At 43.9% G+C, this 24,839-nt stretch overlaps 1 protein-coding gene and 1 long non-coding RNA gene across 3 annotated transcripts in view; one reads left to right on the top strand and one right to left on the bottom strand.

Moving 5' to 3' along the window:
* LOC117365677 lies at positions 1-23,378 on the bottom strand. Of its 2 annotated transcripts, none has more exons than XR_004540437.1 (3): positions 23,243-23,378; positions 15,334-15,663; positions 1-1,196 (listed from the first exon to the last, which is right to left on the bottom strand). It is a non-coding gene; the product is annotated as an uncharacterized LOC117365677 (long non-coding RNA). The 2 variants fall into 2 exon arrangements; XR_004540438.1 differs by having other exon boundaries at positions 23,206-23,342.
* Positions 23,300-24,839, top strand: part of CDC42BPG (CDC42 binding protein kinase gamma) — a 163,069-nt gene continuing 161,529 nt past the window's right edge. Inside the window, exon 1 of the mRNA XM_033956323.1 lies at positions 23,300-23,632. Within this exon, the coding sequence (XP_033812214.1) occupies positions 23,455-23,632 (178 nt within the window). The 5' untranslated portion in view covers positions 23,300-23,454. The remainder of the gene's footprint in view (positions 23,633-24,839) is intronic.

Here is a 24,839-nt window from a genome sequence, read left to right on the forward strand (position 1 = left end):
TTATTTATACACATACCAATTACAATCAAACAAGGCACAGGTATGAATACTTGCTCTTCAATGGCATCTCAGCCTGTGTGTGTCAACTTGAGTGTATATTAGGAGCCCAAACTTCGGATCTAGGCAAACTGAGTTCAGTTATTATGATTACTAAAGGCCACACATAATTTTGTGATGAAAAATGGCTTTACCTGACCAATATTCCTAAATTACTTTGAAACAATTTTATTGGCAGGAAGTACAAAACAGCATGGTACAAAGAAAATAATGTACAACATCGAATTTTAAAAGAACTGTATTTCCAAATTATATAGTAACATAGTAAATGATGGCAGATAAAGACCTGAACGGTCCATACAGTCTGCCAATTAGTTATTTTCCTTAAAAATACATGATTAAATTAACTTGTCTCTGCTTTGATATTTCTGGGCCACCTGGTATTGTCCTATGTTTCAACTGCTGAAGTTGCAATCGAAGCTCACTCCAACCTATCCAACCATCCCGTTGTTTGCAGGATATCTACTGTAAAGTCTGACTAGTAACGTCCTCATGTTCCAAGTTAATAGAGTTCTCATTGATGTCCTGTCCTGCCCAGCCCAGCCCAGCCCATCCTACATCGAATCACCATATATGGGATACAAGTTGTGTATGCAAGTTCTAACTGATGCAAATTAAATGCAGTAATTGGTTGTTCCAGAGCAATAGATGTGTCATTCTATATAAGCGGGCCATCTCCCCATGGCCATGAGCCACATACAGAAGGAATCCACTCCAGATTTCCTCTGTGGCCCTCCTACCTCATTGAGAGCTCCACCTGCAGTTTTTCCCTTCTGCACACAAGCTGGAAGGAGTGTTCTGTTCTATTCTCTCTTCTTATTTGATTCAGTGTTTTCAGTTCTTGGAGCTTTCACCTTGATTCCAGCTCTGCCTGCATGGAGAAGAAGCAGATTCTGGTCTGCAGCTAATAGGCCAATCCCTGGTTGATACCTGTTAGCCAGTCTGCACAAGTATTTTTGGAGTTTGGGGCCATCCCTACTTTGCAAGGGTTTGAGAGCAAGCTGTTTGGCATCCATAAGAGGCTCAGCAGTGTCTCGCAGGTGCCAGCTGCATTTTCCCTGCCCCCTTCTTTGTTTGCCCCTTCCATGGGCAGTGGAGAGGCATTTCCAGGTTGAGGCAGTGATTCTTCTCATTTCCGGCTATGTATAAAAAAAAAAAAAAAAAAAAGCTGATGATAAACACACAACCCCTGGAGACCACCCCAACATCTTTCAGTATTCTTAATAAAGACGAATAGGGGAACTGAAAGACCTAACAATTATCTGTCTAATATATAAACATCCCACTATCCATATATCCCCCCCCAAAAAAACTTTTAAACAGAGGGTCTGTACCCTTATAACCTGTAATCCTAAAACACTGATTGTATTGCTACAACTCTACAGTATGAGAGTATAGAATGTACTTGTACCTTCAAACACACAATCTACTGTTGTAATCCGATCTGGATGACTCCTGGGTAGGACGGCATATAGAATCGAATAAATAATAATAATAACCCCCTGCCCAAGAAGCTCAATACAAGGATAAGACAGGGGAAACAAACCCACAACCTCAAAAGCGCAGAACAAAGGTGGAATTGTCCCAATCGGAATGGTGCACAACAAAAAGTGTCTTTTAACTCATCTGATAAATCCAAATGCCTTTATTCATCCAAAATTCATAAAATGACTCTGGGCTGCTGATGGAAGCTCGTGTAAAGTTTAAGTTCGCCTGCCTCTGTTTTAAAGTTTTCTACGGTCTAACCCCTAAATACATCACTGACCTATTCTCCTTCTCAGCCAACAAACACAAGAGAAGCTCCCACTCGCACTTCGTTTCTCCCCCGGTTAGAGGATGCAAACTAAAAAAACACCATGAGCATCTTCTCTCACATCAGGCTGCTCTTTGGGGTAAAGACCTAGAACAACTCCTATTGCCCACCACTTATGAGGTATTCAGGAAATGCCTCAAAACTCACCTATTCCTGAAATACCTAGACAGCTGACCCACTTCCCTCCTTCCCCTCTCTTGCCCTTTCTCCCCATTGTTCCCACATCCCTTAAGTTAACTCAACTTGTACGTCAACTCAACTTGTACTCCACTAATCTTCTGTAAACCGCATAGAACTTAACGGTATTGTGGTATATAAACTGTTATTATTATTATTTGGATTTATCAGATAAGTTGAAAGACACTTTTTGTTGTGCACCATTCTGATTGGGACAATTCCACCTTTGTTCTGTGCAAGAAGCTCGATAACCATCCTAGTATAACGCTCCACAATACCTCCCCTCCCATTCTCCCACCCCACAAAGAGAAGACAAAAAGCCCACATTTATCACAAGAAGCAGGCAACCTAGACAAATATACCATCCCAGGGAGGAAACCCAAGAACCCACCATTGAAGACAACTGCAACTGGTTTAAAATATGACTTCTAACCTGAGGAATTAAAGCAGTGTGTCTCAAACTTTTTCGAGCCAGGGCACACTAAAGGTAGTGACCACGGCTCAAAGCACCCTGAAGTGCGCGGATGTCGCCCTGTTGACATTACACGCATGTGTAACATCACGCTGATATCCACGCATGTGCAGAGACCCTCCAGACAGGCCCTGAAATGCTAGTAGGAAAGTCTAACAAATATCAACTGAGTACCCCCAACCACGGACTTCCCAAACTCCACCCTAGACCCACCTAAACTGTTCACCAGATCCCACCCCCTTTACTAATTGTAATGTATTTTTTTTCCATTCATTTTTCATATACACACAATATACACAGCAAATATAAATTCTCAAAACTGACACATTTCAATCACTATATATAAAATCATTTTCCCTACCTTTGTTGTCTGGTGACTTTATTTTTCTGTGCTTTTAACTATGTTTCCAGGGCCTTCTTATCCATTGATTGTTTTTCTCTCTGTCTTCACTTTTGGCTTTGCATCCATCTTTGGCATTAACTTAACATTCAATATTTACATTTTTCTTCTCAAAATCTACTATCTCTCTCTCTCCTTCCCTCCCTATTTCCATGGTCTGACATCTCTCTTCTCTCCCCCCCCCCCAAGTGGTCCAATGACATCTCTCTCCTTCCTTTCCCCCCTTCCCAGTCTGGCATCTCTCCTCTCCTTCCCATAATCTGGCATCTCTCTTTACTATTATTATTTCTATAGCGCTACCATAAGAACATAAGAATTGCCGCTGCTGGGTCAAACCACTTGTCCATCGTGCCCAGCATTCCACTCATGCGGCGGCCCTTAGGTCAAAGACCAGTGCCCTAACTGAGACTAGCCTTACCTGCGTACGTTCTGGTTCAGCAGGAACTTGTCTAACTTTGTCTTGAATCCCTGGAGGGTGTTTCTCCTATAACAGCCTCCAGAAGAGTGTTCCAGTTTTCTACCACTCTCTGGGTGAAGAAGAACGTCCTTACATTTGTACGAAATCTATCCCCTTTTAACTTTAGAGAGTGCTGTCTCGTTCTCTCTACCTTGGAGAGGGTGATCAACCTGTCTTTATCTACTAAGTCTATTCCCTTCATTATCTTGAATGTATCGATCATGTCTCCTCTTTTCAAGGGAGAAGAGGCCCAGTTTCTATAATTTCTCACTGTACGGCAACTCCGCCAACCCCTTCAACCATTTTAGTCGCTCTTCTCTGGACCCTTTCGAATAGTACTGTGTCCTTCATGTACGGCGACCAGTGCTGGACGCAGTATTTCAGGTGAGGGCGTACCATGGCCCGGTAAAGTGGCATGATAACCTTCTCTGAACTGTTCCTCTTCTTAATCATTCCTAGAATTCTGTTCAGCCTTTTCGCCATCACCACACATTATGCGGTTGGCTTCAATGACTTGTCGACCAGTACTCCCAAGTCTCTTTCCTGGGGGGTCTCTCCAAGTACTGCACCTGACATCCTGTATTCGTGTATAAGATTTTTACCAACATGCATCACCTTACACTTATCCATGTTAAACCTCATTTGCAATATCGCAGCCCATTTCTCGAGTGTGTTTGTCACATTACAGATCTTCGTAATCCTCCTGCGTTTACTACTCTGAATAACTTTGTATCGTCTGCAAATTTAATCACCTTTCATACATAGATAGGTTAGAAAGGCTGGGGCTCTTCTCTCTGGAAAAGCGGAGACTCAGAGGAGACATGATAGAGACTTTCAAGATCATGAAAGGCATAGAGAAGGTAGAAAGGGACAGATTCTTCAGATTATTGGGAACCACAAGTACAAGGGGCACTCGGAGAAACTGAAAGGGGACAGGTTTAGAACCAATGCTAGGAAGTTCTTTTTCACTCAGAGGGTGGTGGACACCTGGAATGCGCTTCCGAAGGTTGTGATAGGACAGAGTACACTGCGGGGTTTTAAAGAAGGATTGGATAAATTCCTGAAGGATAGGGGGATTGAGGGATTCAGATAGAGGTAGAGATAGGTTATAGAAAGAGTAAGGGGGATTAAAGGGTTTAGACAAGGATCACCTTACAGGTCATGGACCTGATGGGCCGCCGCAGGTGCGGACTGCTGGGCGCGATGGACCTCTGGTCTGACCCAGCAGAGGCAACTTCTTATGTTCAAGCATACCAATTTCTAGGTCATTTATAAATATGTTAAAGAGCACGGGCCCAAGCAACAAACCCTGCGGCACTCCACTCGTGATGCTTTTCCAATCTGAGTATTGTCCATTTACCCCCTCCCCCCCAGTTTTTAATCCACATGAGTATTTCACCCTTGATTCCATGGCTCACAATTTTTCAAAGTAATCGTTCATGCGGAACCTTGTTGTACGCCTTCTGAAAATCCAGATATACAATGTTGACTGGGTCACCCTTGTCTATCTGCCTGTTTATTCCCTCGAAGAAGTGCAGCAAGTTCGTCAAGCAAGATCTTCTTTTGCTGAAGCCGTGCTGGCTGGTCCTCATTAGATTGTGTCCGTCAAGGTGATCAATGATGCAGTCCTTTGTCAGCGCCTCTACCATCTTTCCTGGTACCGAGGTCAGACTTACCGGTCTGTAGTTTCCCGAATCTCCCCTCGAACCTTTCTTGAAGATTGGTGTAACATTGCCACTTTCTAGTCTTCCGTAGTCCTTCCCGATTTGATCGACAGATTGGCTATTAGTTGAAGCAGTTCAGCTATAGCCCCTTTCAGTTTCTTGATTACCCTCGGATGGATGCCATCTAATCCCGGGGATTTATTGTTTTTAAGCATATCAATCTGCTTGTATACCTCTTCTAGACTGACCATCAACCCCATCAGTCTCCCGTCTTCGTTTCCTGCATATAGCCTGTCAGCTCCGGTATGTTGTGTATATCCTCTTCGGTAAATACAGACGCAAAAAATGTGTTCAGTTTGTAGGCGATGGCTTCGTCCTCCTTTAGCACTCCCTTTATTCCATGGTCATCCGGCGCCCCCACCACTTCCTTCGTGGATTGTTTCCCCTTAATATTTCGAAAGAACGGCTTGAAGTTCTTTGCCTCCCTGGCTATTTTTTCCTCATAGTCTCTTTTGGATCCTCTTACCGCCTTAAGGCACCTGCTTTGATGTTATTTGTGCTTTTTCCAGTTTTCGTCCATTTTTGACCTTTTCCATTCCTTAAACAAAGTCTTCTTGTCTCTGATCGCTTCCTTCACTGCTTCAATGAGCAAAGCCTGTTCCTTGTTCTTTTTCCTCTTGGATCCCTTGTTGATATGCAGTATATATAGATTTTGCGCCTCAGTGACTGTGTCCTTAAAAAGGGACCTTGCTTGCTCTATCATTTTTACAGTGCTTATCCTCTTAATCTTCCCCACCATGAGTCTCATCCCTTCGTAATTCCCTTTTCGGAAGTTCAGTGCCGTGGCTATCGTTTTGTGTCCAGGCTGAAACAGATCATATTGTGATCACTGCTTCCCAACGTCCCTTCTACACCTTGCACTGTTCCTTGTAGTCCATTTAGAATTAAGTCCAGAATTGCATTTCCTTTCATATTTTCCTTGACAAGTTGTTCCAGGGAGCAATCGCCTCCACATCCAGGAACTTGGTCTCCTTACTGGAGCCAGAGGTGGCTAGGTTCCAGTCTATCCCCGGATAATTGAAGTCACCCATGATAACTGCGTTGCCTCCCTTGCAGTTGCGTTTAATCTCGTCCGTCATTTCTCCATCAATTTCTTCGGACTGCCCTGGGGATTGGAAGTAGATGCCGATCTTTGTTTCCTTTTCCATTTGTTCCCGGAATTTTGACCCATAGAGACTCTTACCTTATTTTGCGTTTTTGGCGTGTTCTCTCTGGTAGATTCAATTCCCTCTTTGACGTATAGGGCAATACCCCCACCTTTTTGACCTACTTTGTATCCTGGTAGCACAGTGTTCCAGACATTTTCCTTGTTCCGCCATGTTTCCGTGATGCCGATTATGTCAAGGTTATCTTTTTGTGCTATAGCTTCCAATTCCCCCATCTTTTCCTTAGGCTCCTTGCATTTGTGTGTATACACTTGAGTTTGCGGCCTGTTACTTTCTTGCATTTCCTTCCCTCTTGTGTCCCTTTCGATCTGTCAGGATTTCTGTCTTGCCTATGATCCGGTGAGTCTTCCCCACGATCTTCCTGTATGGTATCCTCTGGGTATACCAGTTCCCAAACCATCGACTGTCGGCTTTCCCATTCTTCCTAGTTTAAAAACTTCTCAATTTCTCTCTTGATGTTGCTTGCAAGTAGCTTCATTCCGTCTCTGCTGAGGTGGAGTCCATCATCTTTCCTGAATAGTTTGCTCTTCCCCCAGAACGTCCTCCAGTTGCACACGAAGTGGAATCCTTCTTCCTCACACCAGCGCCTCATCCATGTGTTGACTGTTTGCAGCTCCATCTGTCTCTTCTTGTCGGCCCGGGGCACCGCCAGGATCTCCGAGAACACCACCCTCAGTGTTCTGGTCTTCAGCTTCCCTCCTAGCATCTGGAACTGGTCCTTCCCTGCTGTAGTTCCTGTTGCTCATGTTTGTTCCCATGTGCATCACCACCGCCGTATCTTCCTCTTCCACACTGTCAATGATCCTGTCGATGCGGCTTACTATATCTTCTACCTTAGCTCCCAGTAGGCAGATCACCAGCAGATCCTGTCTTCCTCCCACTATGTGGCTGTCGACTTGTCTGATGATGGAGTCCCCCATGACAATTGCTGTCCTCTCTATCTTCTCTTGCCTCTCTAGCAGCAGGTCCGTGTCCCTGGTGTATGATGTTATGCCTATGGCCAGGGGGTAACTGAAACTCAACATACTATGTAATATGTCTCCTCAAGTCTGCTTATCTGATCAGGGTGTTGCCAAGACAACATCAAAAGGACAGTAAAAAACCAGATGGGAAGCTGATTTCACACTTCCTTGACCTGAATGTTGTCCAAACAACATCAAAGGTTTCCACAACAAGTATCTGCTATCTTGACCTTTTTGACCTGGGGGTTGCCCAAACAGCAGCAAAAGGACAGTAAAACCAAACAACATCAAAGGTTTCTGCAACACCTCCTTGATAACATCAAAAGGACAGTAAAGCCAGATGGGAAAACGGGCTCTGCAACACCTCCTTGATAACATCAAAAGGACAGTAAAGCCAGGACCGGGTGTGCCTGAATCGTAATAGCAGGACCAGCTGTTTTAACTCAGCAGTTTTCATCTTATATAAGAACGGAATCCTGCCCCTAACATTAGAATCCAAGACGTCTAAAGGGATAGTCTCCCGTGTCCACCTACCTATCAATTGCAGGGATTCCCAATTGTGAAAGCTGGTCGAGACTGGTGATGCTTTTTTATTCTTATATTCATATTTATATATATATATAATAAAGGGTTATTGTTTATGCTTTTATATTGTCTGTGTGCTTTTCTGAGTGTCACTGATCATCCCATTTGACAGAAATAAGAGGCGGAACATATGACAATCTCTCCAGCCTTAGGTCCGTGTCCTCTGTGCATTTCCATCTTTCCCCCATCCTGCCATTGGCTTGCACCAGACTCAGCTTCCTTGTGGTTGTCCTCCAGGTGGTCCTCGCTCACTGTAGGTGTATCTTGGCAGCTCCACTGTTGTTGATTTTCCACAGCCTCCCTGTATGCCTGTTCGATGAACTTCTCTATCTCCCTGACTTCTTCCTCAATGTTTTCCTCTATCATGAAGTTTTCTGCCTCTCCTCTTCCACTGCTCGAAGTGCTTCTAGTTCTAGTATTCTACCCTCCAGGAGTCTGACTTGCTTCTTCAGCCTTCCAGTTCCTTGTATTGACTGCATACAGAAGACCTCCTCCCAGAGGGGAGGTAGTCATACATATGGCAAACGGTGCAGAAAACTGGATAGCTCAACATCCTGCTTATGTCTGCTGCATCCATTGCTGTCCGCTTGCTGGTTTGTCATCTGAAGTGGATTCTCCTTGTATAGGAATCGGTGTAGCGTCCTCGGTGTTACTGTGAAGTTCTTTTCTTGATTTTAAACCTGCTACCCCTGTTGTGTGTATCCTCTGTCTGCTGTGTTTGTTTAGCTAATGCTTGTCTGTCCTGTTGCCCTTGTGTACTTGCCTGTGTAGGTGTCCTTCCTTAGTGTTTCTTCTTTGTCCCTTCTTAAGGCCCTTCGCAAAGGCACTCTCGCTAAGGCAAGCGCTGAATGGCTGATCTCTGTTGGCCCCTCCCCTTTTAAGGAGGAGCTGCAGTGGATGATGGGGTGGGTGGAGCTACCTCTCACCGATGCCCCTTAGATCTCCTGCCTTCCCTTGGCTCCTTCTTTCCCTCTCCTGTTCTAGGTTCAGGGAAAACACATTATTGTATAGTAGAGTCTAGCTTGCCTAAGAGAAGCAAGTCTATAGTGAAGTACGCCATGGAGACAAAACACCATTATAGTGATTCAGATGCAAGTACACACACAATTGCATTGCTACCGGCTCTCCAGGAAGACACATTGAGGGAAACTCTTCATTTCAAGCACAGATTCTGGTGCCATACAGGAACTGGGCTCAAATAAAGACTGAGCAGCCACATCTGACTAAATCCACTGTGATTAAGCAAGAGGCAAAAAAAGAGGACACATGGCCATACCCCAGCCCACCCCTAGCTTCACCCCTCCCCTAGGCCTGCTATGTGCAGTCAGGGCCATAGCAAGCTATAATTGCACTAGAAAATGACACGGTGACTTAGCTGTGACAACCGGAAATAGAAGCTGCGTCAAAGGAGAAATTTCCAGTAGCTGCATGCGACTTCAGAAACTGCTCCGGCTGCTTGTTGAGAGAAAAATTTAAAAAAGCGCCAGTGCAGGAAAGGAGGGAGATGCTCAGACTGTGGCGAGTGAAAGGGAGGGAGGGGGCTGCTGCTGGACCTCGCGAATAGTGCTGGGGGGGTGAGAGGAACAGACGCTGAAGGGAAATGGGGAAGAGAGAGAGGGGAGAAGATGCTGAAGGAAAGTGGGTAGGAGAGAGTGGAACAGACACTGAAGGGAATTGGATGGAAGGAGGGGATAAAGGAAAAAAAAAAAAGACACTGGATTGGGGAGACGTACCAGATCTGAGAGGAGAAAAGGAGGAGAGAGATGCTAAAAACCACCTAGAAAAGGGAAGGAAATATGGAAGGGGAAGTAGACAGATGCCATACTATGGGGGAGTGGAGGGAAGAAGATGGGTGCCAGACCAATGAGGGGGGGGGCTGAGGGAGAGATGGAAGGGAGAAGCACAGTAACAGAGCATATGGAAGAGGCAGAGAGAAGGCAGACAGTGGATGGATGGAAAGAATTGAATGATGAGAAGATGAAAGCGGAAACCAGACAATAGGTAGAAAAAAAATTATATTTTTCTTTTTTTTGCTTTAGGATAAAGTAGTATATTAGTTGTGTTGATAAACATTTATAACCAAAGCCCTGCCAGCTGAAGATCTTTCTCTAGTTCGGCAGCCAGAACTTTGATTTATAAAATGACAATTGTACAGAATATTGTTTCCCTTATACTTTAATAAAATAAGTTCAATATAAAACTATTCAAGGCTTATGTGGATGGGATCAGATGGTTTGCGGGGAAACGGGGACGGGGCAGAGACAGGGACAATTTTTTCCCTGTGTCATTCTCTAAATTGCACCTCATCCTTTCTTGCACTGCCCCTACCCTCTTCCCTATGATATATCAGACTGTCAATTGTGAGTTAACATAAGAACATAAGAAACGCCTTCACCGGATCAGACCGAGGTCCATCTAGTCCGGCGATCCGCACACGCGGAGGCCCATTTAGGTGCTCCTTTTTGGAGACCTAGATTTCCCGTATCCCTCAATATGATCTGCAAGAAGGTGTGCATCCAACTTGCGTTTGAAACCCAGCACAGTATTTTCTGCCACCACCTCCTCCGGGAGAGCATTCCAAGCGCCCACCACTCTCTGTGTGAAACAGAACTTCCTGACATCTGTCCTGAACCTGCTGCCATTCAGTTTTAGGCTATGACCTCTTGTCCGCGTCACATCTGAAAATGTCAGTAATGCTGCTTCCTGGTCAATTTGATCAAATCCCTTTAATATTTTAAAAGTCTCTATTAGATCCCCACGCAGTCTTCTCTTTTCGAGGGTGAACAGTCCCAGTTTTCCGAGGCGTTCCATGTAGCTTAAATTCTCCATGCCTTTGACTAATTTCGTGGCTCGCCTCTGTACCTTTTCCAACAGAATTTTATCCTTCTTAAGGTATGGAGACCAGTGTTGGACACAGTATTCTAAGTGTGGTCTGATCATTGTTCTGTAAAGTGGCATTATAACATCTTCCGACCTACTCGTGATCCCCTTCTTAATCATGCCTAACATCCTATTTGCTTTCTTCGCCGCCGCCGCACATTGAGCCGATGGCTTTAGGGTTCTGTCTATCAGCACCCCCAAATCCCTTTCTTGTTCGCATTTGGCTAATGTCACCCCCGACATCTTGTATTCATGTTCTTTGTTTTTCTTTCCCAGATGCATCACCTTACATTTGTCTATGTTAAAATTCATTTGCCACTTTATTGCCCACGTTTCTAGCTGATTTAGATCTTTCTGAAGCTCCTCACAGTCCCTTTGAGAGCCAACCGCCCGACATAGTTTTGTATCATCCGCAAACTTGATTATATTACAAGATGTTCCATCTTCCAGGTCATTTATAAAAATATTGAACAAAATGGGACCAAGAACCGAGCCCTGGGGCACGCCGCTGGTCACCTTTTCCCATTCTGAGAATTTCCCATTTATGGTTACCCTCTGCGTTCTGTTCTCTAACCAATTTCCGATCCATCCGTGCACTTCTCCTCCTATTCCATGACTTAATAGTTTACTCATAAGCCTTGCGTGCGGAACCTTGTCAAACGCTTTTTGGAAGTCCAAGTAAATTATGTCCACTGGATCTCCACTATCTATTTGCTTGTTAACCTTCTCAAAAAATTGAAGTAAATTTGTCAAACATGACCTCCCTTTCCTGAAGCCGTGTTGACTAGCTTTCATTAGGTTGTGCTTATCCAAGTGTTGTACAATGCGGTCTTTAATCAGTGCTTCGATTATCTTCCCAGGAACCGATGTAAGACTCACCGGTCTGTAGTTTCCTGGTTCACCTCTTGATCCTTTTTTGAAAATTGGGATGACATTTGCAATCTTCCAGTCATCTGGTACTTGCCCGGTTCTAATTGACATGTTAGCTAAAGATTGTAGTAGTTCCCCAATTTCTATCTTAAGTTCCTTTAAAACTCTAGGGTGAATCCCGTCCGTCCAGGGAATTTATCACTTTTTAGTCTGTCAATCTGAAAGTAAATCTTGTCCAATTCCACATTTATTGTTGTTAGGCTCTCCTCTATGCCTCCGGTGAATACCCTCCCAGTGTCTGGCATTGTTGTAGTGTCCTCGTTTGTGAAGACAGAGGCAAAGAATGAATTTAACCTATCAGCAACCTGTTTGTCTTCTTTGATTGACCCTATCATTCCTTGGTCGTTGAGAGGGCCCACTGTTTCTCTTGCTGGTTTCTTCCCTTTTATATATCTATAAAAGGGCTTAAAGTTTTTGTTTTCTTGCGCTATCTTTACTTCATAGTCTTTTTTGGCTTGTATTACCACTTTATGACACTTTTTTTGGTCGATTTTGTGACAGTTCCAGGCCTCCATCGTTTTTTCCCTTTTCCATTTTTTAAACGAGTTCCTCTTCTCCTTTACTGCAACCTTCACCTCTTTGGATAACCAAGCTGGTTCTCCTTTGTTCTTTTTCCGCCTTCCTTTGGATATCTTCGGTATGTAAAGATTCTGTGCTTCAATGATGGTGTTTTTCAGTAGAGACCATGCTTGTTCAACTGAATGGATTTCTGATTTGCCCTTCTTGAGCCGTTTTTTAACCATGGCTCTCATGCTGTCGTAATTTCCTTTTTTGAAGTTAAAAGGTTGAGGCTTTAGTCTTGATTGGTTTCCCTTTTCCGATGCCAATGGTAAAATTGATTATATTGTGATCACTTGTCCCCAGCGGGGCTGTAACTTCTACATCTGCTGTCTTTCCAGTAATGCCATTTATAACCAAGTCCAGGATTGCGTTTTGTACTTTTGTATTCAAAATTTAAAACAATCCTTTTTCTACTTTTCTAAGCATGTTGGTCTCAGTCTCTGCTTTCCTCTGTCTTAACTCTTGTACCAGGGTTTTGTGTTCGTCATTTTTCTCTCCTGTCTTCTTTATATCCTCTACTACAGGGGTGCCCACACTTTTTGGGCTTGCGAGCTACTTTTAAAATGACCAAGTCAAAATGATCTACCAACAATAAAATTTAAAAAAAACACAAAGCACACTGTATGCATAGAATTGTTAATTATCATTCCTATTCTGGGGTTTTTTCAAAGAGGTCAAAGCAGATGACTATGCACTGTCACCTCAGTAACAACCGTACAAAAATAGACAAATACCCACCCCCCTCCCTTTTTACTAAACCACAATAGCAGTTTTTAGCGCAGGGAGCTGCGCTGAATGCCCAGCGCTGCTCTCGACGCTCATAGGCTCCCTGCGCTAAAAACCTCTATTGCAGTTTAGTAAAAGGGGACCTTAGTAAAGTAATTTATTTCTTATATACCGCTACATCCGTTAGGTTCTAAGCGGTTTGAAGAAAATATACATTAAGATTATAAATGAGAAGTAAGAAGGTACTTAAAAAAATTCCCTTACTGTCCCGAAGGCTCACAATCTAACTAAAGTACCTGGAAATTAATAAAGAAGAGAAAATAAAGATGGTTGAAAAAAGAAAAATTCTATGTGAACTTAGTGTAAAATATAGGCAGCAGATATAAATTCAGACACATTTTGATCACTAAATTTAAAATAAAATCATTTTTCCTACCTTGTCTGGTGATTTCATGAGTCTCTGGTTGACTTTCTTCTTCTGACTGTGCATCCAATCTTTCTTCTCTTCTTTTAGCCTGTATGCTTCCTTTCTTACAGACCTCATTCCCTCTCCCAACTTTTCCTTCCTCTCTCCCTGCCCTTTCTTTCTCTCTGCCTCCCTTTCTTTTTTTTCTGTTTCTCTTCTTTCCTTCTGTCTCCCTACCCTCCCCCAAGCCACTGCCACTGCCATTAGGGACCAGGACCCAAACCGCCACCAATAACAGGCCCCAAACCACCACCAATAACAGGCTGGAAAGCCGACGCCACCCCAAGCTCTCCCTGCTTCGGTTGACCAGCACTCCTCTCCCCGACGTCAATTCTGCCATCGAGGAGAGGAAGGCTGATCGGCCCAAGATCGCGATCAACCTATTGGGGGAAATGCTGCCGGGTCCTGCCTTCGCGGAAACAGAAAGTAGGCAGGACCCGGCAGCAAGAAGAGCAAATGCCTCACTAACCTGTCTCCCGCCTTAGCCCGTAGCGAACGCTTGCTTCAGGGCTCTCAACATGTGCGGGCCGGCTTCCCTTCTCCCCCCCCCCGGACATAACTTCCAGTTTCGGAGGGACGAGAAGGGAAGCCGGCACGCACACGTTAGAGCTCGGAGCATAAGTTCGCTGCGGGCTGAAATCTCCAAGCTGGGTTTTTTTGTGGGTTTTTTTTTAAATGTTCAGCGGCAGCAGCAGATGACAGCTGGGCGGACCGCCCAGCTAATAGGCCCTAGGGAGAACATTGGAGAGGAAGGCTGATCGGCCCGGTAGATCAGAACGGCAACACGAGTCTATCACCGAGCCCGGGATGGGCTTCGCGATCGACTCACGTTGCCTTCCTGAGCTACTGGTCGATCGCGATCGACATATTGGGCACCCCTGCTCTACTACATCCATCTCTAACATTGTTTTTTTTCCTGTGTTCTTCAATTTATTTTTCTCCCTGTCTTCATTCATTCTTACTCTATAGTCTTCAATTTTCCTCTTTTTACTGTCTACCTATAGCTTTCTATCTTTTGTCTTTCATACTACACTTCTCATTTACCTTCCTCTTATTTCCCTGTCTTTCACTAACTGTACCATCTATCCTATTCCAGCCAGCAGATCCTTCTTTCTCTCCCCCCATGCCCTCATCACCTCATGCTTAGATTACTGCAACTCACTATTCTCAGGGCTTCTACTCTGCAATCTGTCCAGAATTCAGATGCACGACTCACATTCTGTGAGAGCTGCTATATTCACATTACCCCTCTCCTAAAGTTGCTTCACTGGCTTTCCATCTGTTTCTGAATACAATCCAAACTCCTCTTACTGATATAACATAACCTTATACTTATAGATTGTATTACCAAAAAGTTATATGCGGTTTACAAAAGATTATAAACATAATTGTATATTTGAATGAGTCGGCTAGTCAGGTATTTGGAAAAAAGATAGGTTTTTAGCTGTTTTCTAAAATGTCTTTAAGAAACAGCTGTGAGCAACAGTAATCAAAATTATTTTTAATGAGAAGCTACCTGAGATGCTAAAGAGTGATTTAGGAATTTCTTGCTTTTACAACCTTTTACCGAAGGGAAATTGAACAGAGCATGAATTTTTCTGCGTCATTTGTGCGTAGCTATGGAAAAACTATTAGCCAGATAAGTAGGGGCTGAACCATATAAAACTTTGTAACAAAAACAGCCCAACTTGTCTGTCTCTCTGGCCCTGTCTGTTTGTCATTCTTTCTGTCTGTGTCTCTCCCTGGCACCCTATCTGTCTCTCTCCCTGGACCCCTGCCTGCCTGTCTCTGTGGCCCCTTCTGTTCCCCCCCCCCCCACCCCCGAGCAAACCAAGATTGCTGTCTGCCCCCCAGCACACCCCTTCCCCCAAAACAGCCCCTTTTCCCTCTCCCCCTCAACTTCCCTGTGCAGCAGTAGCAGCATTTTTCTGCTTTCTTTATATCGTGTAATTCTTACCAGCAAGGGAGGACTCATTCAACAGCGAAACACTTCTTCCGACAGCCGAATGTCTTGCAACACCTGCAGGAGACAAACTGCCGCTGAAACCGCCACTTGCACTGTGCGCCTCAAACAGCCCATGTGCCGCAAATGGAACACGGCCACAGAGGCACAAATCACGGAGGCAAGGATCACGCTGTTTCAACTGCGCAGGTAAGGGTTTTATTATATTAGATATCAACAAATGTTCAAAATCTTGAAAAAGTCTTTCACTTCCAATGCAAATAAAGTCCCGACAAGGATCCACATTTTGGCGACACCGCCACCTTCCTCAGGGGACAAAAAGGACTGAAATGGTAATAAAATGCATTAATATTCAAAACATATATAAATAAGCAGACAAATTAAAATGAAACAGCAATAGTACAGGATACATACAATAATAATAAATTTGACAAGCCTACGTATAAATATTAGTATGCAAACAATAAAATCATAATATAGAAATCAATATGAAAATAAATCATATGCATACATATTGAAGAAGATAAGAAATAGAAATGTATCATGTCTAAAAAAGGATAAACATAATGGGCTTATCTGAAAGATTTAAAAAATAGACAAATTAAAAAATAAGAATACAAAAATGCTTGTCTTACAACAAAAGAAAAATTAATATGCCATATGTATAACATTAAAAAAAGGAACAAAGCCATGTATAAAAAGGATGTGACCAAATCAGTACTTCTAAAATAATTTAGTGATATAGACCAGTGTTTTTCAACCTTTTTACACCCGTGGACCGGCAGAAATAAAAGAATTATTTTGTGGACCGGCAAACTACTAAGACTGAAATTTTAAAAAACACATTTCCGCCCCTTCTCCTCAAGCTCGGTCCCCGCAAACCATCTGATCCCATCTGCACAAGCCTCAGTTATGATTTTATATTGAACATATTTTATTAAAGTATAGTTTCAAGTTTATTAATTTTTAATATACCGACCATCAACTGGTATCTAGCCGGTTTACAATAAAATGTTAAAAATAGAGATAAAAGATTATACTTATAAAAGAGGAGTTTAATGAAAGTGTACATTAAGGACATGGACGGGACAAACTTGAAAGTGATGATAAAGGGGAAGGGTAAAGTTACATAATTAGAAGAGGAAGAGAAAAAAAAAAGGAGTTTGAAAGAAAATGGAGGGAGAGGGTAAAACATTAGGGATAGGATCGCTTCATAGAAGCGGTTGGTTGAGTAAAAGAGAAATAATTCAAGAGCAGTTGAAAGCATCTTGAAATAGGAAAGTCTTTAGGCTAACCTTAAATTTATCAATTTGTTTTTCATGAATGACGGAGTTGAGATGGTAAGGCATTCCATAGTGTTGGGGCAACTACAGAAAAATTTGAAATCCTAGTATAAATATACAGAGCAAGGACCAACAAAACTCCTGTCTCCCCTCCCCTTCACATATATCCCCTCTACTATCAAGAAAACTGAACAAGCCAAATTATTACAGAATGCTAACAGGAATATCATGCTAACAGAATACTGCAGTCACACATGACAGGAATAGTGTTAGGGGAGTGCACCTTCCCCGTGGCCATCTTCAGTAACTCGGCAGGGGCGGTGATCAAGACAGGCTGCCGACCTTCCTTCTCTGAGTCCCGCCTATTTTGTTTCAACTTCCTGTTTCCGAACAGGTAAGACTCAAAGGGAAGGCCCTGACGTCTGCAGCCTGTCTTGATCGCCCGAGGCTGGGAAGAACAGCAGTCTTCTGCCAACACTACCGCAGTCGGCAGGAAATTTAACCGCCGACTCGATCTCGCCAGCCCTGTGCGGACCGGCAGAAATTTTCTGCGGACCAGTGGTTGAACAGCGATATAAACAATGAATTTAAATAAATTGTTTTGCATAAAAGAAAAAGTAGTGATATGCAAAACAATTTGAATTATTTTAGACGTATTCATTTAGTCACGTCCTTTTTATACATGGCTTCGGTCCTCCAAATAGTGTGTCTTGGAATTTTATTTTCTACTCATCTTATCTGTCTCTAATTGTACTTCCTTCTATCTGTTCTCTTAACTGGGTTTCTAGGGCCTTATCCATTTGCTGTTTTTCTCTTTTTCACTTTCTGCTCTACATCCATTTTGGCATTAACTTATTCAACTTTCTTCAATTTTTCTGCTTCTCAAATCTATCTACTTTTCCATGTCTTCCCATCTATCCACATGTACCATCTCCTCCCTCTCTCTGCCCTTCCCCTTCCCTCCATACATGTGTACTATTTCCTCCCTCTTTCTTCTCTCCTATTCCCATCTTTTCTTAAACAGCATTTTTTCCATCTCTCTTCCCCTCCTCACCCCTCAAATTCCTGTGCAGCATCTCCTCGCCCTCTCCCCCCATTCCTCTCCATCCCTGTGCAGAATCTCCTCCCTTGGTTTCCCATTCTGGCAGTCTGAGGGTATGCCGGTATGCGATTCTCAGCTCCTTCTTAGGCGACCACTGAGACTGGCATCCTATACAGAATCAGGGCCTTTGATGGAGACTGCCCCAACTTTGTTGGTTATGCTGAGAACTTTTCAGCGACCCCTCGTACACATATGCATTTAGTCTAATGACTTATGTATATAATCAGCATGTACTTTATAAAATTACACTGAGTCTGGAAGAGCATTTGTTGTATTTCATAATAGCCAGGATTATGAAGACTTTCTGAAGAAATGGAGTCACCTCAGGAAAAAGAGCAATGCAAAACAGGTGGAAACAATGAAGGGAGCCTGAGGAATAACAGGTGGGTTGTATTTGGCCAGGAAATTCCGTATCAAATGTGAAGAATGGGCAGGTGTGTTATTGTGATGGAGCTGCCAGTTGCCCACTGCCCACAGGTCCGGCCATTTGCATCTCATAGCATTATGAAGGTAACGCAGAACCTCTTGGTAGTACCCCTTAGTGATGGTTGTGCTGTGTGATGCGTACACATGATGAACCATACCACTGGAGTCAAAGAAGATGGTCAGCATGACTTTGAGGGCCTATCAAAACGTGCTTCACTCTCCACTGATATGCAGCCATCTCTGAAAAGGTTGTATCACTCCTTTATCTGTGTGGTGCCCATTGCTTCATTCCCGAAGGCCTGTTGAATCTTGCGGATTGATTCCACTTGGGAATCGCTAAGCATAACACAAAATTTAACGCAGTAGCTTTGTTCAACTTTTTCTGTCATTTTGTCAAAAACGAAAATTGGACGGTTCTCACTTACACTTCCTCACTCATCGGCAGTCTGCCGGTGACTGACAGCTTCTGTAGGCGGGAAAAAATTCAAGCATGCGCATTAGGGCCGCCTACATACGTGCACCAAACTACGCCTCCCTAGGTTTATTTGTTTATGCAAAAAAATTAAGGTCTGATACTTTTTGAACATCCCTCGTATACTTTAGAGCAGTGTTTCTCAACTTCGTCAAGTCAAGTACCCCCTAAGCCTAACAAATAACAACCGAGAATCCCCGCCCAAGCTCCGCCCCAAACCCCATTTTTCATATACATACAATATAATCCTATTAATACCTAATGGTAACCACAAAATTTAAAAAACACAAAGCACACTTTACGCAAAGAAAATGTTAATTATCATTTATATTGGGTGGGGGTTCAAAGAGGTCAAGGCAGATGATTGTAAAATATGCAATCAGTAACAACTGTTGAAAAATAGAGCAAAATATAGACAGATATAAATTCAGAAAAATGACACATTTTAATCACTAAATTGAAAATAAAATTATTTTTTCTACCATTGGGGTTCAAGAAGGGATTAGACAATTTCCTGAAGGAAAAGGGGATAGATAGTTACTATACAGGTCCTGGACCTGATGGACCGCCACGTGAGCAGACTGCTGGGCATAATGGACCTCTGGTCTGACCCAGCAGAGGCACTGCTTATTTTCTTATGTTCATTGTTGTCTGGTGATTTCATGAGTCTCTGGTTGCATTTCCAATCTATCTTTCTGCCTCCTGCATGCTTCCTCTCCTCCAGACCCCATTCCCTTCCCCAACCAACATCTCTCTTTCTCTATCCCTCCACGAGTCCAACTTTTCTTCCTCTCTCCAACCCTATTAGCAATATGTCTCCCTCCCTCTCTCTCATTGTCCATCTGTCTTGAGAGATCCAGGCATCTCTCTCACCCCCCTCTATTGCCACATCCAATATTTCTCCCTCGCTCATCCCCTGGATCATGTGCAACATTTTTCACCACTGCCCACCAGCCCCATACCCACTTCTCCTTCTATCACTCCTCTCCAGGACAATGCCACATTTCTCCCTCCATCACTATGTCCAACATTTCTCCCCCTTGAATCCCCTTCAATCTGTCCTTCTGTTCTCTCTCCACCACCATATCCAGCATTTCTCCCTCTCATCCTTCTATTCCCCATGCATCTCTACCTCACTCCTCTCTCTCTATGCCCAATTTTCCTTTCCCCATGTGCACCATCTTACATCAATTCTCCCTTTCTATTCCCTCCCTCCTATGTCCCAAGTAAGTGCCCCCATTTACCATTATCTCTTCCTCTCTCTAAGGGATCCCACATCTTTTTGAATTCAGACAGTCTCAGTCTCTACCACTATCACTTCTTCTGGGAGACTGTTCCACACATCTACCACCCTTTCTGTAACAGAATTTCCTTAGATTACTCCTGAGTCTATCACCTATTAACTTCATCCTATGCCTTCTCATTCCAGAGCTTCCCTTCCTTCTGTGTCGAGTTTGTGCCCCTCCCCTCCCCCAAAGCCAACCCATTCACAGAAGCCACAGGTGCCACTGAGGATTCTTCCCTGCCTGCCCCCTGCTGAAGTCACCACCAGGGATCCCTCCCTGTCTGCCCTCCCGCTGCACCCCTGAATTCGACCCTGCCACCGTGCCGGAACTGACACACTCCATCCCTCCCCCCCCAAGCAGCAACTCTGCGCAGGGACAGGCCAGGGCGCATGTAGTGACTTGCACGCTGCACACGGATGGCCCCACAAGCCAGCGTGTGAGTCGCTGCATGCACCCTGGCCCATCCCTGTGCAGAGTTGCTGCTGATGGAGCGTGTCAGTTCTGGCGAGGTGGCAGGGTCAGCTTCAGGGTTGGGGGGTGGTGCAGTGGACAGGCAGACGAAGGCAGGGAGGGATCCTCAGTGGTGGCTTCAGCAGAAGGCAGGGAGGGATCCCCAGTGGCAGCCAGGCCGCATACCCCCAACAGGCACCCTGTGTACCCCCAAAGGTACGCGTTTTGTGTGTTGAGAAACACTGCTTTAGAGAAAAGGCAGGGGGGGGGGGAGATATGATAGAGATGTTTAAATACCTACATGGCGTAAATGTGCATGAGTCAAGTCTCATTTGAAAGGAATCTCTGGAATGAGAAGGCATAGGATGAAGTTAATAGGTGATAGGCTCAGGAGTAATCTAAGGAAATTCTGTTACAGAAAGGGTGGTAGATGTGTGGAACAGTCTCCCAGAAAAAGTGATAGTGATAGAGACTGAGACTGTGTCTGAATTCAAAAAGATGTGGGATCCCTTAGAGAGAGGAAGAGAAAATGGTTACTGTGGATGGGCAGTCTAGATGGGCCAGTTGGCCTTTATCTGCCATCATGTTTCTGATTTCTTCCAGGTGTCCTTGTAGAGAAGTGTCCACTAGAGGGAGAAGTTCATCCACTCTATCACAGGTGCCAAAAAATTCAGTAGTAAGTGCTATTCTATAAAGGGTGTGCGCACTATTCCCTAAGCTGAGCAGGAGTGCTCCTTATACAATCCGTTTGTTTATTTGAGCTTGATATACTGCCTTTTGCATGAGTGGGTCAATGCGGTTTATATTTTAAACTTTAACATATATGAAAGGAATGCCTCAGAAAGGAAAGAGCTACAAGAATTCTTTTCAGACAGCAAAATTTAATAATGTCTTGTAATGTCTGTGTCCACACTGGGCCAGGTAGGAAATAATTTAAATATTGTCCAGGGTTAGGCAATTCTGTTCCTTGAGAGCCACAGGCAGGTCAGGTTTTCAGGATATCCACAATAAATATGCATGAGATAGATTTGCATCTCAAGGAGGCAGTGCATGCAAATCCATCTCATATACAGGGTGCCCACAAAAACACTCCTTGATTTTAAATGGTTACAAAATCAAAACTTATTGGAATATGTTTAAAAGATGACAGCAAATACAAGTCCCAAAAAGCACGGTTAGCAAGATCTTACACAATCGCTTGTACTTTCACCCTTATAAGCCGCAATTGGTGCAGAAGTTACAACCTTCAGACAATGCAACGTGACAAAATGACCAGATGTTCCTCAAGTGGCATCCGAGATCATCGGGACATTACTGTTTGTGACTTTTTCCTTTGGGGGTATATGAAAGACAGAGTGTACGTATCTCCACTACCCGCAACTATGGATGATCTGCAGGAACGTATCACTGAAGCTATAAACGCGATCACACTGGATATGCTTCGGAGAATCTGGTCCGAACTCGATTATCACATCGGTGTTTTCCGAGTAACGAGTGTATGTAATCAATAGATACCATATGAAACTTTGAGTTTATGCAACTGTAGCCTCAAAAGGTGAAAGAATATTCCAATAAATTTTGATTTTGTAACCATTTAAAATCAAGGAGTGTTTTTGTGGGCACCCTGTATATTCATTGTGGATATCCTGAAAACCTGACCTACCTGTGGCTCTCAAGGACTGTAATTGCCTACCTCTGGTCTACAGCAGTGTATCGCAAACTGTGCTGCGGCAAGGTTCCGGGTGTTCTACGAGATGCCAATGAGGAGAGGCACCCGCACAGCTGACTGCCTACAGGAAATGACTCTCGTGGCGAGGGCACCTCTCCTCCTCGCTGGCGCCTCTCCTCAAGCAGCACCCTTCTACTGGCAGCTCAGGTCCTGTCTGGAGGGCCTTTGCGCATGCGTGGGCATCGATGTGATTATCATGCCTGTGCACAACATTAGGATTAGAAGTGACTTTTTCAACTTATGTATAATTTTTCTCGTCTACATCACTCAGCAATTAGTTTCTTGGCAGTTGAAACTACCAACACCTCCTTTGGGTTCCTTGAAAAAGACCCTCGAAACATGGTCCATGTCGGGACCTACCAACACCCTTTTAAGTTAAGTAGGAATTGTTTTTCCTTTTACTGCCACTGAAATATACTTTCATTATTTAAGAAGCACCCCAATATCACCAGCATTATAGTCATACACAGTGATGGGACGGTGGGTTTGGCTATAGGAGCCACGGCTCTTGGTTGGATTACACATATTTGAGTGTATGTATAAATGCATTTACCCTATTGTATTTAAATTTCATCTAACCTCTATTTTGGACATTTACTCTGAGAAGTCTTGGTTCTAGTGTTATATTGTGCATAACATCATCACATCGATGTCCACACATTTCCAGATGTCCTCCAGTCGTGGCACAGGGTTTAGTGTGCCGCAGCTTCCAGAAGTTTGCAAGGCGCTGGCCTAGATGAAAGGCTAGACAAAAGAGGTGGGCTTTCAACAGAGACTTGAATTTAGGAAAAGATGATTCAAGATGCAGAGGAAGGTGTAAATTTTCCAGAATTTTGAAGCAATAAAGTAGAATGCTGAAGTTCTGATGGATTCCCATTTTGCCAGGTTAGAGGACTGGGTGATTTTTGCATCCAACACACTCGTGGCCACACCCCCTTATGAGATATATGAGGTTAGGTGCTGTGCCTTTTAGAAGAGTGCCCATCTGTAATGAATGCCAATCAACAACATTATCCATATATACAAAGCAAGAATATGTGGGTATGCATCTTAGCTGGAAGACTATTTATATATACACATCCCTACTGTGACTCTAAGCACAGCCTCACAGCCCTCACCTGTCCTTGGTGAGACTGTGGGCGGGGCCACACGTACCGATTGGTCGCAATCCCTGCTTACGTCACGGTGGGGCGGGAGCACTGCGTTGCTCCTTCCCAGGTGATTCTCCTTCGTTACGAGTTCCCCGCTGGCCCGAACCCGGGGGAGGAGCAGCGCGAGCGGGTGTAGCTTGTTACCCCGGCGCGAGCCGTCCCCGAAGCCGGCACCAACTACAACAGCAGACTTCAGGGTCTGGCATCCCCTTCGCCATGGCGGCCGAGGAACGGCTGCGCGACTTGGAGCAGCGGCTAATGCAGCGGAGAGCGGCCGACGAGGAGTGGCTCAGCACGGAGAGCCTGCTGGACGTGCTGCTTTGCCTGTACCAGGAATGCAGCGGCTCCCCGCCGCTTCGCCGGGACAAGAGCGTCGCCGACTTCCTGCGCTGGGGTGAGCCGGCCCGGGGCAATTATTAGTACGCGCTTCCTGAAAGCCGCTGCAGGGGGGGGGGGGGGGGGGGAGGGAGGAGTAGTCGAACGGATTTATTTTGGGCCGGGAACGCCTCCTGGGTTAGCTCCTCCCACTGTCAGGAGCTGGGCATGCGGGGTGGTGGGGTGCTGTTTATGCTTGCAACGTGATAGCAGTATTTTACTGATCATAGGTTAATGGCTTCCCCCTCCCCCCATATGATTGCATGCCTTTGTTCACTTTTGGATAGTCTCTCTTTATGGAACCCCAGAAATAGATCTCTTCTTCCGCTGATAATTATTTCATTCCCTTGCGATAGAAGGATTATAATAATAATAATAGTTTATTTTTTATATACCGCCCTACCCAGGAGTTCTAGGCGGTTCACATCAATCAATCAATCATTAGACATACAGTACAAATAGATATTTAAAATTGAAATCATCTAAAATTTTGGCAAAGTTAAAAGCTTATAGTGGGAAGATGCAAACAATTTAAAATGAGATAAAAATGATAAGTAATAAGATACTTTAGGTTGCCAGTCTTTTGAATAATTGAGTTTTTATCTGTTTTCTAAAATCAAGATAAGAGGAAGCTTCTAATGCAATTTTGGCAAGCCATGTATTCAGTGTGGCTGCCTGAAAAGAAAAGGTTCTGTTGAGGAACCTTTTGTAATGACAGGATTTTATTGATTATTGGTTAGGGCGGCACCTGTTCAGCTCCTTTTGGGATCTGAGTGGTGAACCTGATTTTTTTTTTTTTTTTTGGGGGGGGGGGGGGTTATCAAAAAGACAGTCTTTAAAGTTGGAATTTTAAACAAATGTCATGAGTTGTAGCTTTGTTTAAAAAAAAAAAAAAAAAAAGTCTGTTAGGCCATTATGTATCAAGTATGCACCTCTTTGTTGAACAAAGTACCGGTAATTGGCCAAGGTTTTAATAAAACTTGAATTAGAAACTATTCGTTATTAATGAGAAGAAGCTTTTGTAAGTGTGGGGATGTTTACTTCTAGAGGTGTTGCCTGTTTTGCTATGATAATTTGCTATCTGATTATAATAGTAATATTACTGGAGTGTAGTGTAATGCTTTCTGACTGCTCAGGGGAGTACACTGGAATGTGGCCTGATAACAAACTGGGGTCTCTTGGCAGCTTTGCACCATCACATAAACAGTCTCGTATCTAAGCTTCCT

The sequence above is a fragment of the Geotrypetes seraphini genome, chromosome 8 (genome assembly GCF_902459505.1).
Source record: "Geotrypetes seraphini chromosome 8, aGeoSer1.1, whole genome shotgun sequence".
Classification (NCBI taxonomy): Eukaryota; Metazoa; Chordata; class Amphibia; order Gymnophiona; family Dermophiidae; genus Geotrypetes; species Geotrypetes seraphini.